The 14874-nt window shown below is 44.8% G+C and overlaps 1 protein-coding gene across 1 annotated transcript in view; it reads left to right on the forward strand.

Annotated features, from left to right (window-relative positions):
• The first annotated feature begins 260 nt into the window (after positions 1-260).
• Positions 261-14874, forward strand: part of PTGFRN (prostaglandin F2 receptor inhibitor) — a 65797-nt gene continuing 51183 nt past the window's right edge. Inside the window, exon 1 of the mRNA XM_066206732.1 lies at positions 261-324. Coding sequence (XP_066062829.1) covers positions 261-324 — 64 coding nt within the window. The remainder of the gene's footprint in view (positions 325-14874) is intronic.

Below are 14874 nucleotides of genomic sequence, written 5' to 3' on the forward strand. Positions count from 1 at the left end.
GGGGAAGGGGCCGGGCCGCGCCGGACCCCGCGCCGCCCCCGCTACCTGCGGGCGGGGGCGGGCGCAGGGAAAGTTTGTCTCTGTGGTTGGCTGCGCCGCGCGGCGCGGCCGGTCGGGGCGGGCGGGCGGCTCCGTGCGCTCGCAGGGCAGCGAGCGGCCGGCCGAGGAGCGCCGCCGCCGCCGGTCCCCCCCGGGCCAGCCCAGCCTGCGCGCCCGCGGTCCCGCTCGACTACGGAGAGGCGCCGCGCAGCCCTGCCAGCATGGGGCACCGCGGGGAGAGGGCGTCCTGCCTGCCTCTCCTCCTCCTCGTCCTGCTGCTGCTCGGTGAGCCCCGGGGGTGCGCGGCCGGGGGCGGCGGGGAGGGCGGCCGGGGGGTGCTCAGCCACCTTGCCCGCAGGTAGCGCGGCGGGGCCGGGAGGGAGCGGCCCGCCGGGCCGTGCCCGCCTGGGGCGCGGCGGAGCCCGGCCGGGCGCTGCCCTCGGCGGGGCCGGGCTGTGCCGCCTGCCCGCCGGGCTGTGCCGGCCCGCGGCCGCCGGCGGAATCGGCCGGCGCAGCCCCCCCGGCCCCCGCTGCTCCCTCCGGGGGATCGCTGCCGGGCATTCCCCCGAAACTTTAGGGGGCCTCTCCGGAGCGGGGGTGGTGGCGGGGTGGTGCCCGGGGACTCCCGCGGGCTCCGGGGTCCCGCGGCGCCCCGGCCGCGGAACGTGGCGGTGGAGCCGTAGTTGCTCGTAAAGGACCCGGTGCGTGGGCTGTGGTGGCGGTGAGGTGGGAGCGCTCTTTCGCTCGGAAACCTCACCTGGCGGAGGTGAAGCCGCTTGTTGAGGCGGGACCCTCCTTCTGCCTGTGCCCCGGGGGGCTGCGGGAGGGACCCCGCACCCTGCTCGGGTTCGCCGGGCACACGGGGTGCTTCCCCGGCGCCCTCCCCGCCGGGCTCCCGGGGTTTGCTGCCTCTGCCGGGAAGTTCTCCCGCTAGGAGATAGTGTGTAATTGTGTAGGTGATGGTTTACGCCGCGTTCAGGTAATTGTGTAGCTGTCGTTAGCGTGACATGTGGCATTGTTCCTTACTGGTGTCAGTGCCAGCCAGGCAGCGTGCAGCAATAAAGACAAGCAAGCGCTACACAAAAGGGTGGGTGGTGGGTTGTTGTGGGATTTTTTTTTTCTTTTTTTCTCCCTTTCTTCCTCCCCCAGCGTTGTACTTGTAGCATTGTTGCTAACCCTGTTACAAAGGTAGCAGTGAATGTAAAAGTAGACAACCAGAAGACTGTTCGGGTTAAATAGGTCTGTGCAGTAGTATTTAAGTGGCTTTGTGTTGGCCCTGGGCAGCCAGAAGGACATCAGGTGCTGGCGAGCAAGCATTCCTACAAGTTACTCTACGTAGTTCGTGATTCAGAACACTTGATTAATTGCAGGTACTGAGTGGGAGTCTTTTGCAGATTTCAGGTGGAAGGAGTAGCTAAACCGTGGCCCAGCACCACACTGCCAACACTCTTCTTTAAACAAAACTCTATTCACTGACTTAGTTCGTGCTCATACTTTTGACTTTGCTGCTCCTTTTTTTTTTTTTTTTTTCCTTAAGTCTGCCAGAGCACTTTCCTCATCGTTTGGCTGTTGAATCTTTCATAGCCAGGTCTGCAGAGCTGAGAGTTGCAGTTGAAAAGTCAGTTTCCTAAACCTGGTCATGTCCCTGTCTTTTTCCTGAGGCTGCTTGCAGGCTGTTGGGGCAGAGGGTGTTCTGTCTACAAGATTCTACCAGACAAAGGTGTCCACTGTGCCTTCTCTCACTTGCAGCTGACGTTAGTCATCTCGTTTATCTTTTCAGTGTAGGCATTCTGCCAGCTGGGGAAACAGTCCAGAGCTGGAGAGCTCACCTTCAGTGTTTTTGTTTAGAAACAGAAAGGGAATAAGATTTTTCAAGAGAATGGTTTAGTAGGACAAGCGGAAAATCAAGACTCTCAGGTGCTCAAGGTCATGGAGCAAAAAGTAAAAACTATTAAGGATGACACACAACAGGAAAGTTGTTTCCTTCTTAATTCAAGATGAAATAATTAGAACTTTAAGTGTGCATGCAGAGATATACATGACCATTGTTCATGATCTGGTTTGTCTAGATGTTCTGAATTGTCTCTTGGGGATTTTTCTTTGGTGACTGGGATGGTGCTTTTAAAATTGAAAGTGTTTTTGTGTGCAGAAAAATCTCTGAACTGCAGTCTTATTTGTGGTGTCTGTTGTAGAGTGCCTGTCTTCTGATACCATTACTTGGTCACTTCTATGAAATATTCCAAAGGTTAAGAGGTTTGGAAAGTAGTCATTCTCTTACCTTGGATGGGAGAATTATGCTTCTGTGAACCATGTCTTGCAGCTCTTTAATGGAGAGACAGGTTGGAGCTTTTGCTGCAAGTGCTGGGGAATTCTTGTATAAGGGAGGTGGAGGGAAGGAGCTGAACCTAGACAAGTTTATCCCTTGTGAGTACTTAGGCTTGGCTGTTTTCTTCAGATATTTACAAAACAGTCCAGCAAAAGGATGCAAATGGCTGAAGTATTTGGCTGTGACAAATAAGAATGTTTTGTCATCCTTTCTTTTTGATCCAGTACAGTTATAATCTGTTTGGTTAGGAGATTTTGGGATCCTGATACTTAGGCTTGATCTAGTCTCTCTTTTCTTCCCCCTGGTGTGGTTAGGTCCCGAGAAAGGAGGGCACTATGAGGGCATTTTGTTCTGTCTGTTTCATGTGTGATTTCACTCTGCAGCCAATCTACCTAACCGACCTGTGAAATGCTCTGGAAACCAAAACATCTCTCCTAGGACAAGACAACCAAAAACCAAAACAAGTGTCTGATTGTTACCAGGGCTCAGACAGTAAACAATAAGCATTCCACCTCCTGGATTTTTTTTCCTGGTTCTTATTTGTGGTTCAAAGTAATAATTTCAGTGGATCTGAAAAAAAAAAAAGTTTTTTGTTTAAATGCTTTGGGGCGTGAGGAGAACATGTTACTCAGTAGATCCTGAGGAAAAACCACTGATAATGGGTTTCCCAGAGATGGCCTTTTTCTTACTCACCTTTTAGACCCTGTGTGGCACTCACTGTCTTCTATGATGAAAGTCAGTTCCAGCATGCCAGAAGAACCCCAGGAGCTGTGTGTTTAGATGAATGGAGTTGTTTCCTGCATCTCGTGTCTGAAATTATTTTTTGTTTCTTTTCCTCAGAAGCTACAACAATTAGTCATTTGAATCAAGGTTTAATTCACGCTCTGCAATAGAAGGCTTTTGGTAATTAGTGTAAGTTATTGTGATCATGCACTTCAAGGAAAAGCGCGCTTTAATCTTTTCCTGCATTTGCAGCTAAAGTGGGAGCATTAGAAAACGGGAGAGCCTCAAGGTTTAGGGAGGCAATGTAAGGATGATTGCCTACGGAGTGTTCAAGGTATGTTAGACTGGAAATCTGCTCCCTCTTCCCTTGCTGGTGCCTGCTTACCTGCAGGTGAGCCCAGGGCTGGCCGTGGTGGCCCTTGCCTGCCTGTTCTTGGAAGGAGGCAGGCTCAGATCCTCACTGGTACTCAGAGAAGGCTTACAGCTAGACCTGCCTGTCTCTTGTGGCTTAGGTGGTGGCTAAAAAGGCTCCCAAAGGGGAAATGCAGACTGCTAAGGCACTAGAAGCATGTAGGGAGTGTTGGAATTGTGTTGGTGGGGCACTGAAGGGCAGGTGGTGTTGCTGAGGAGGAAGGCTTTCCCTGTGGCTTTGTCATGCTGATGTATTTTCTTGGTGTGTAGGCTTCGGGAACATGTGGGAATCGAGGGGTGAGCAGTGTAGTGAGTGTTTGTTCCTTTACATCCTGTGCTCTCTAGGGTTGGCAGATGATAGCTTAGTCACCTTCTCTGGCTCTCTTGCAGCTTTGTAGATGCCTGTCTGGGGCTGCTTTTTAGGGAGCCTAGGTGCTTTTTCTGAAATTCTTCGACCTTGTTCCCCAGGTTTCTCGATGGCTACATTTCAACATAGCAACAGCTTGCTCTCTTTAGGTAGCCTCTGTTGTATTTGGCTCTAATCCCTGAACTGAGGTATAAACCTGCCTGCACAAGATTTGAAGTAAGCAGTAGGGGTCATTTAAAAATGCAGCCACATGCTTGATTAGAGGGGAATGTGCTTAAGAAATAATATATATCCATCAGTCTAGTTATATAAACAAACATTCAGAGACATTTGAGATTTCAGCTTTCACATCTAATGTATTCATGGGTTGATTTGTTTCTGTGTGGTTGTTTCGTGTTGTGGGTTGGGGTTTTTTTTTCCCAATTTCCATAATCCCTGTCAAACACTAACCTGCAAAACAGAAATGTATATATATATTTTTAGAAGGGGAATGGGTACATATCTGAATAAGGTATTTTTAGAAAGTAAGCATTTCAATTGTCTGGTTTTAGATGCCTTTCAGTGATATATTTTATGGTGTGTGAAGTTCTGTGTTTTAGAAGGAAGGGAAAGGGGACACATTGTCTGAAAATGTGAATTCTTTCAGATTATGTACAGAAGTCGATTGAAAGTTAAGTTGGAAAGAACTAGAGGAAGACATTGCTAACATGAGCTAGGTCAAAGCAGGGGTTATGTCAGTGTCCATAAAAGTCTCTAGTACTTTCAAAAGAAAGATATTAGATGGAGTATAAAGTCAGTGTGTATATTGCAATACACATAAAAATATCTGTTTAATACTTTGTTTTTTACTTTTATTGGAGATGTTACCAGGCCTCTGATATTTGTTCTGCTTTCTCAGATCTGTGATAGCAAGTGATAAAGTCTGTTTTATAGAGACCTGTGAGGTGGAATTGTCTAGGCATACCGATCTTTCCATTCCTGTCCAAGAATAATAAGCAGTTTCCTGCATGACCCCAGTTCCTAACCTGCACAAGGTACCTCAAAACTGGATCAAACAAGGCGGGGAGAGACTGTGACATAAGCAGCTTTGAAGTTGTTAGAATTTCCTGTTCTAAAGAAGAAATGAGCTCGTATCAGGGAGGTACTAGGTTCACAAATTTACCTTTTGATTTTTTTTTTCTCGTCAGTTGATTTTCTAGAAAACCTCAAGTTTCAAGACTTGAATATCTAACTGAGAAGAGGCTTTAAAAATGAGAAACTTTTAATACACCTTGCCTTTTGCAAAGGGCAAAGGTATAAAATCAGTTTCAGACCAAACTGCTTTTGGATAGACTGACAAATAGCTGCTAATGTGCCAAAAGTCTTGAATAATGGCTTTCCAGATGAGCAGCATATGTAAAATAGGATAAGAAGCATGACAGAAATTAAGGAACTTAAAGTTTCTTAGGTTTTTTTGAGTTTTGTATCAGAAGCTGACTTATTCATATACATGTAAGATTTCATAATTGTAGAGCAGAACTGATTTCTTCTTAATGAAGTCTGAGACAGGAAAAAAGGATGGTCTTTTTTTTTTTTTTTTTTTTTTTTTCATTCAAACTGGGTTTCTAGTGGAAGCTGCAATCAACTTTCACTGTGGCGTTCTGACCACAGTTTAAAGTTAGGTAGAAGGTAGAACCAACGTTGCTAAATGCCTCTGTTGAGTCTTGGAAAAGTTATGAAGCACTGTGGTGTAATGCTTGTAGATTTGAGTCCACGTAATTGCCATGGGGACTGCTTGAAACTGGCGCTGGAGTGTTGCAGTTGGTGTTCCATTTCACTTGCCTTCCTCCTGGAGGAGGCAAGTTGTGGGGAAAGAGGGGCTGAGGAAGCAGCCTGGGGAGCAGTATCTGTTGTATGCAGCGGTGGCAAAATACTGCTGCAGAAATATGAAGAATTGCTGAAGCAAGCCGAAGTATTTGACTAGTGATAATCTCCACGGCCAGATGGAATTTGCATGGATGCTCTAAAGGATGTGAACTGTTAGCTGAGCTATGGGAAGAAGAGGTAAGAAAGGCAGAGAATCCTGCACAGGATTTCCTTTAGAAAAGAATCTGAGGGTGGTTTTTAGAATTAATTGACTTGTGAACTTCAGGAATGAGAACTAATTAAAGACTGGAGCTCCCAGGCAATCTTGTCACAGCTGCCAATAAGCAGGGCTGGCAGCAATGCCTGTAGTATATCTGCTTGTTACTGTTTGTTATGAGTGCCATCTCTTAAATTGTTTATTATTCCGCAGGACTTCAGGCATTCATGTTGAAATTTTCTGGGTTGCATGTCTACCACGGGTTGACTTTTTTTTTTTTTTTTTTTTTTTCACCCAGGAAATGCTACTCCCTTCATTCCCTCTTTCCTTAAAAAGCTCCAGTATTTCCAATAGTTACACTTGGGAAGGTGACAGGGTGAATTCTCTTTTTTCCATTTTGATTCTTGTAGGTTCTAGCTATTTCTTCCTTGTCACTCTTGAACCAATAATAATCTTAGCTGCCAAGTTTAGAAGTTCTAGCATAACCATGGTTTAGAACAAGAACTGAAAATTTGGCTGGAGTGTTAACTCTGCCTCAAGAATGTGGCTTTTGCTGTTTGTAGGAAAATGTCCAAATTTGGCCACATTATAAGACTTGGAAAAGCATCAGTTTGTAAAAGCTTAATAGGGAATTAGTCTCAGGTCCCTAGAGAAAACATTCTGTCATTGCTTGTAAGGTGTCAAAGGATTACAACTGCAGTTGGGGTTGGAGAAATGGAGCCCTCCTTTTTATTCCAGTTTCAGACTTCTGTAAATGTGTGTGAAGGCTTTTTTTTTTTTTTTTTTTTTTTTTTCCCTTCTGTTCTTTTTTTTCTCTCCTTTTGCCAAACTGGCCAATGCTGAAATGATGTACTGGTCTGTGTGGATCACTGATCAGAACTGCTGTGAGAGTCTGCTGCTTGTAGCACACAAAGTGTATATATATATCATCTTTCTTATATGTAGGTTGGAAAAAAAAATCAATGTAAACTTTGTGTTGCTTTTAACTTTTGTTCTCTGGCTTCAGTTCCTCTCTCAGGCTTTTTTCCCAGATATCCATCACCATTCTTTACTTCACACTGGCTGTAAAACAACTCCTGCTGCTGTAGCTGCTCTTATTCCACTCTTTCTGTTTAACAGGCTTGATTAGTCTGGACTTGCCTTTCTGCCTTTCTTAAAGACGTGGTTTAGCTCTGCTGCTCAGTGCTTGCTTCATGCCTGCAGTTTGTGTGCCCTCATGCTTTTTGAGTCACTCTCTTCTTGCCGCATCAGTAGCCTCTGAAAAGAGTTTGGTGGAACCATTGCTGAGGGTCGTGTTGGTTAGCCAGGGTCCAGTTCTCTGACAAAAGCTGGCTCTGCTTAGGTTTGCCAGTCTTACAAAGAACAGTTGCCAGCGTAGAGGACTTTGTTTCCGTGCATGTTGCACTGCTGGCTCCAAGTGCAGAGATTCAGCGTGGTGTTTGAGCTGGCCTTTGATGCAGTGTGGCTGTGGGGAATCTTTGAGCGGGCTGTAACGCATTGTTCTCCTACACGCATTAAAATGATTGTTGCAAGAGAGGCATCCGCGGGGACCTCTGCCAGCTCCTTATTGATGTGTGCAGTTTCATCTATTGACACGCTACCCTTCATTATTACACAGTGGATCCTGTGGCAGTGGAATTCGCTATTAAATCTGCCCCGCCAAAGAGAATTGGCTGAGGCTGCTTTAAAAGCAGTGTGACCCCTGCATTTGCAAAGAATAGCTTCTAAATATGAAACAGATGCTGAACTGATGGAGGATGCTTCCTAGATTTTCAGGGTACCAAACATATTCTGTTTGAGCAAAAAAAATCAGAATTTGCTTGATTTTCGAATGGTAATTCAAGTTCCAATACCCACTTTTCCCCCTCAGAAATGCATGTCTAATCAGTACATGGATTTGTGCTTGAATGCAGCCAGTAATACTGAGGTGAAAATAGGCAATTATTTGTTAATGGAAACTGTTAGAAAAGGCAGCGAGGTGTTAGTCTTTCTGTCTGCACTCTAATCCTCTTCTTAGAGGGTGGGAGAGGTGATGTATCTTCTTTTGCCTTTGTCACAGACTATGTTGTGCTTTCACAGCACCACCTGTAATGTTTACCCAGGTAACATCCACCTTCCCCCAAAAGAGATGTTATATTCTTTAGAAGCCCAGCAACCTCCTGTGTGTTGGGGAGATGATGTCAGTGGATGGTGTGTGTCTGTGTAAAAAACCTTTATGGTGTACGTGCAATGTTCCTATCCTGTTCATATGGAGGCTTAAATTAATGCAGAGTAAGAGGTGTATCGCATCAGCCTTGTTTCTGTTTGATCTCAGGGCTTGGTCCTAGACAAGGCATGCTGTACCTTTGGGCAAGCAGAGCTTAAGTGCTTGGAGGTGGCCTAATCAGTGAGAAAATAAAGAGCATGACAGCTTATTGGAGACAAAAATCACTCGGTGATTGGAGGTGGGAAGGAACACAAGGCTGGGTCTTCCCTGTCTTATCACAAAGCTGGGCTGAATGGTCACTAAAACTATTGACTGAGCCCTGTCTGCTGGCAACTCTATTGATAGGCACCTGTCAATAGTTGCAAAGCTACTGTCATCCCTAGGTCTGTGGGTCTATCTATTAAAAAAAAAAAAAGAGAAATAACATATATACCCAGTGGGCACAGAAGTATGGCTGTTGCTTGAAATTAGAAGCAGGAGAAGGAAGGGGAGGAGAGAGAACTGGAGCAGGGCATGCTTTCTATAGAGCAAGGGAAGTGGGGGAATAGCTTGTTTAAAATGGAAGAATTAGTTAAAGGTATGTCTGCATGAGATGGTGGTGCTGGGGCAGTTACTGCTACAAAACAGCCTTGGTAAAGAACCGCAGGTTTCTCAAAACTCTGCAGTTGAATCTTGAAACACCCTGGTTTTCTAAGCCAAGTTTTCTGCTCATCACTGGCTGGTAAATGGATTATCTAATTGTAGGCTCCTGCTGAGTTTAAAACAAGGGCTGAAGTGTGATGCATGTGGCTGCAGGGTATGCTGTGGCATCTGAGTTGCTGGTGTCTGCCATTTAAGTCTGAAAGGGAGGGTTGAGGGGGAGGTTGCAGTACTGTGAATAGAGTTACTGGCTGGGGATGTCCTTCCAAAATAGCCAAAGAACAAATGAGACTTCACATGGAACCCTCGTTCCTGCCTAGGACGAGAGGCCACCAGGCGTGTGCCTGTTCCAGGCTTTGCCTTACAGACCTCTAAGGATCAACAGAGATGGGCCAAAGCTACTTAGAAAGTATCCGTTAAAGGTAATTTGAAGTATTTTTAACTGACCCTCCTCTTGATGTGAGCCATCAGCTTTTAGTTTGTATGTACCTAGAGGGATTTTTCTCCCTGTCTGATGCTGTAGAGAGACCCTTAAACCTCTTTGTGCATCTGGGCAAGGGTAGTAACCTATGAGTGGATGCAGAGCAGTGCATGGGACACTTCTGTACTGAAACTTGTAAGGTAGGTCCTTTCGTTGCTTTAACAATTCCTACCCCAGAATGAGTCCCTTTACCTGGACTTTGGTGGAACATGCATTTGTCATCCAAGTAATGTGCTGGCTTTCTTCTGTATTTTCTTTTTTTGGTTGCACTTCTGGTATTGGTACACTGGGGTGAGAGCACGCTTTGCATATGTGGGTTTGGCCTGAGTCCAGCGTGAGTTCTGCCCTCACATGAGTGGCAGTCTGGGCTCAGCACTAATCCTCGAGTGTCGGGGCTGCCTTGTTGCTGTGGGATCTTGATTACAGTCCAAAGTGGGGCTTTGGTCAGGTGACTGTCATGAGTACACAGATGTTTCTTGGAATTTAAACTCTGCTAAAGAGGTTGGCTCCTGAGTGAGCTCAGAACCCAGTTTCTGATACGAAACAGCCAGATATGTGTTGGCTGTGGCTGACACATGCACAAAGAGGGACAGCCCTGTCTGCCCTGGTTTTGACTCTGTTTGCATGGGTGAGTGAAGAACTTCGACCTTCGAAGTCATTTGAATGCTTCTTGGCACTAGTTAACGCCACCACTTCCTTCTGCACCTCCCCAGCAATTGCTGTTTTCATGTGCATTAGAAACTTGAAAAGCTCATGAAGTGACAGTTGTTTTCAATACATAAAGCCAAGGAGATTTTTAACTGGTGGTAATTAAGGCCCTACCTTTAGGACCTCTGTATTGTCCTGGATGTATGTCACCAGATGATGACAAAATGGTCTGATGATTGTTTCTGTGTCTTTGCAAGATCTCTAAATTCCTCACAGGCAATTGCATGTACCTTTCTCTTGTAATTTGATATAAAATTTGCTCCTGGTACATTTTACCATGTTTCAGACAGATCTTCAGTCCTTCTTCCGAGGCAGTGATGTGGCTGGGTTTGGACACTCTCTGAAGATATGCATGGCTCGCGTGTGTTCTTTTTCTGCTGTGGCTCTTCTTAGAGACCCCTGGTTCATGCACTGAGCGTAGCTTGGAGGGTTGGTGGGAGCTTCAGGGGACCTGTGGGTCTGTTTCAGCAGCCTCTGCCACAGGAGCCTGAGGCTGTCTCCCGACTAGCCTGCCTGTACTGAGGAGCTTCTGCTTTTTCTTGGAAAAGATGGCATGTGTGCTTTGTTTTGAAGCGGGTGAAGGGCAGTGGGTACCTGCTGGGAAACCTAAATAGCACTTGGACAGAATTCTGCTCATCTGGTGGTATATATTGTTGGCATTCCTAGGAGAGCAGAATCTCTCGCCCTCTTTCAGAACATCTGTTTCTGTGCATGAAGTCATCTTTTACCTGCCTTTTTTTTTCTTCCATTTGAATCCACTTCTACCTAAATAGTCTTCTTTGCAGCATCAGAAGCGTGAGTGACAGCAAGGATTTTGTCGGGTCATCCTGGGTGTTTTGTTCTGCGGGAAAGTCACTGTGGGTAGAAGCACTGGAGTGTGCACTTGTGATGGGCAGAACTGTGAGAGGCTGTGGGATGTGAGCTGAGCTGTGTTCGAGCTCATTGAGGCAGAATGATAGCAAAGGTGTAACAGTAGAGAGGTTTTTTTTTCACTAGGATCTCGGTGCTTGTAAAACTTTACAGAAGTTTCTTATTGTATCTGTTTCAGGAAAAGGACATGTATCCATCTCTTCTTACGGTAACAGCTGGTCTAATGAAAGGTCTCTGAAGAGTATTGCCTTATATTGCTGTGGTTACATAAATGCTGCTACACTGTTACACAGTTATTCTGTGACTTCTTGTAATTTTGATGATTTTTGCCACATGAATGCTGAATTATGCATTGCAAGGAAGCTGCTGGCACAAGTCACAAGTAATAATAAAACTGGAGTTTAAAACTGAATGAGCTCTAAAGATGAAATAGTTGGCAGAACATTCTTTGAATTTATGGTGGGGGTCATATAGAAATTCTGCTGTCCGTTTCTGGATTCCCCCTCCTTAGCATCATCTACCTCTGTTTGTTACAGAATTTTTTTGTGTTGAGATAGAAACTAATTGGAATTAGGGCTATGAAGATGGTGAAGGGACTGGTGGGGAAGCCATACAAGGGCAGCTGAGGTCACTTGTTCTGCTCAGCCTGGAGAAGAGGAGACTGAGGGGAGACCTCATTGCAGTTCCAGCTTCCTCATGAGAGGAAGAGGAGGGGCAGGCACTGATCTCCTTGTGGTGACCGGGTACAGGATCCAAGGGATTGGCCTGAAGGTGTCAGGGCAGGTTTAGGTTGGATATTTGGAAAAGGCTCTTCACCCAGAGGGTGGTTGGGTACTGAACAGGGTTCCCAGGGCAGTGGTCACAGCACCAAGACTCACAGAGCTCAGGAAGTGTTTGGACAATGGTCTCAGGTGTGTGGTGTGACCCTTGGGGTGTCCTCTGCAGGGCCAAGAGTTGGACTTGGTGATCCTCGTGTATCCCCTCCAACTTGGGATACTCTGCGATTCTGTGAATGTTTTCTTTCCTTGTCCATTGATATTTCTGGCATTTAAGGATGAAATAGGGGCAAAAATATAACTGACTGACATCCAGGCTTAGCAGGAGCTTGTGAAGTTAGATTGTTAAAATCTGTTCCCTTCTCTTTTACTGACAGAAACTAGTAAGGTTTTAAGGTTTTCCTGTAGGCTGTTTCTTGTAACCCCAGTACTGCCTCATGGACTTAGTCTGACTGTGATAGCTGAAACTGAACATTCAGCTCTTGTGCATTTCCATAAAAATACATAAATCCTGAAACAGTCCACAATAGTGATGTTAAATTTGTTATTGGCTTCTAGTGTTGACATTCAAGGATGCAGCTTTTGCCTCTGCTGTTGTTTCGGGCTCTCTGCACATAACTTACAGCCTTGGCTTACAATACTCTGGGTGGCTTTCAGTCAAAGTTTGAGCTGCCCTGTATAAATATGTATCCTTCCTGCAGTAAATAGGGTTCTGATTACTGAGTTCTGCTGCTTAACAGATGCTTGTTTCAGTGATAACCAGTTGATGACCATGCCTGTGACTCTTCCCTAGCAGTCAACTGTGTACATACCTTTTCTTAAAGCGGGTATCAGCTCAGAGTAAGAAGTGTTTTTGATGATTTACAGCACCATGCCCAAGAGCTTTCTTTTCCCAGAGAATTTGTAATCTGAATAATGTGATGTGAGTACAGCTTTGTTAGATTTGTAAACTCACATAATGATTAGAAGGGAAGAATACATCTGCCAGGTGGATTAATGAAGATGGTTCTTTTCATCAGTAGAGATATTTTTTTTCAATAGGATCTCAGAGAATTCTGGGAGAACTCACTGATTGTACTGAGCAATTGTAGCTGATGGACAGGTAGTGAATTTCTTGCATTGAACCGCTAAGAGATGAAAGTGAAGTAGTGTGAATGGGGTAGGCAGAAATATGAATACCTTAAAACTGCTCAGGCAAGATAATTACTCAAATATTAAACTGATTTTTTTTAAAAAAACCACAATTCTCTTTGGTAAAGAGGATATCCTTTTATAATAAAGGCAAAGAGTGCTGCTTTTCCATCTACGGACAGACTGGACTTCTGTACTTTAAGACTTCCAGGCAATCCTTTGTCCAAGGCTTGCTTATTCCTTGTGAAAGGAATAAAGATCTTGAAATAATCTGTGTTTTGTCTGGGGAAAGGCAAAACTTGATCTAGTTGTGTGCTTTGTACCCTGCATTTTGACTCCATGTAGGCTTAGACTATAAAACTACAAACAGTGGAAGCATTTGTAGGCTGCTCTTGCATTCCATTAAGGCAGGTGCTCTTCTGCTTGAATTCTTTGAAGCGTCATAATTTGGTGTTGTGGATCTGGACAGGTTTAAGCTCCTGGGAAGTGCTCCTCAGATTATTAATCTCTAAAAACCTGTTCTTTTTTTTTCTGAAAAATTAAGTGGGGAGGCAGGAGGTGAGAGCAAAGTTGTATAGTAAACTAGAGCCCTGTAAATTCTTTGTGTACCTTCCATTTAGAGCTTCACTAGCAGCAGGAGTGCCTTTTAGGCATTTTGTTATTTTCTTGTAACAGTAGTAATACTGATTGCTCTCTAATAATAAACAAATTTTCTATAGGATATTGGTGCTGTTAACATGACTTATGACTGCCATTCCAGCAAGACAGAAACCCAGTTGGTTATGTGGTGTAGTAAAATAAAAATTGAGCAGGGCATATAAGTAGTACTTAAAAACTTTAAAGTGTGAATTTATAAACAGTGAAGAAATTAAAAGGGAAATAAACAGTTTTGTTGTATTTATTTATGAAAGGCTTGTCAGTCTTATTGTTATGTATTGCTGACATTGGATGTTGCTAGGTGCAGGCCTGGGAGGAGGGTACTTTATTTTTAAACCATCCATTGAGAGAAATCTGAGTACATGTCTACCGTGCTGCTTTCTGAACATTAATGAAGGCATAACTCCTTTTCTTTTGCCCAAGGGGGCTCAGATATAGCACTGACTTCTTAAACAATGCTATCTTTTCAGATGTTATCATGAAGTATGTGAGCAAGGAGAACTTGTTGGTGCTTCACAGAATTCAGTCTCTTACTTGCTTATCTTTTTATTTGGGGTTTTTTTTGTTGGTTTGGGTTTTTTGGTTTTTTTTGTTAATGCCTGTGAGATCAGGCTTTCAGTTCATTTTTTTTTTTTTTACAGCCTGAGTTAAGGGCTTAAGTGCCAAATGAATACCTCTCCATTTTAGGCTGGTGTGGTAGAAATATATGTCACATTTCTGTTTTCTTTCTGTTTTCTCACATTTGGGTCTGTGTTTTGTGCTTGCACTCGGAGGGATTCATGTCAATTCATGTGGTCTCTAGTGCTAAGGCTGGTGAACAGGTGTCTTTGGCTTGGCATGGCTTCCAGGATGTGTTCTGACACAGGGAGCAAGGCTTGCCTTCCTTGTTGGACAGGAATGTTTCACGCTCTGGATTTCTGGGCCCAGTCAGAAGTACCTCTGGGGAATATTGGCTCTCTGTGCAGTGAGGACATCCTTTGTTACCTGAGGGCTCTTTGCCCTCAGGTGAAGGGGGCAATTCAGGGAGATGTTCACTAGAAATCCCAAAGATACCTAAAAGCTGCTACAAAGGCTCTTCCCTCATGCTTTAAAAGCATGAGCTGCAAATTCCAGTATTTGTGGCCAAATCCATCTGCAGCTCTCCAGGTGTATTTTAGCACCCTTGACTTTCTAAATTGGTGGCGTACTTTCCCCTTCTGTTCTCATGGTGTTAGACAGCTACTGTGCTTGCACTAGACATAATTTCAATTGATAATAATTTTTTTTTTTTGCATCAGAGGCTTAGTCAGCACTGCAGTGTTGCATTTGCAATGTGTTGCAAGAGGTGTTGTCTGTAGTTGTCGTGCTACAAATGTGCACCAGTGCAGGATCCACAAAATGGCTGGCGTGCTGTCCATTGGGATATGCAGAGTCTTTTGTTCTGCTGAACATTGTTCTGTGGGACATAACTGTTCTTTCCAAGGCAGCAAATGTGAGGA

The sequence above is a fragment of the Chamaea fasciata genome, unplaced genomic scaffold (genome assembly GCF_029207755.1).
Source record: "Chamaea fasciata isolate MVZ Bird 193981 ecotype frontalis unplaced genomic scaffold, bChaFas1.0.hap1 SCAF_2, whole genome shotgun sequence".
Taxonomy (NCBI): Eukaryota; Metazoa; Chordata; class Aves; order Passeriformes; family Sylviidae; genus Chamaea; species Chamaea fasciata.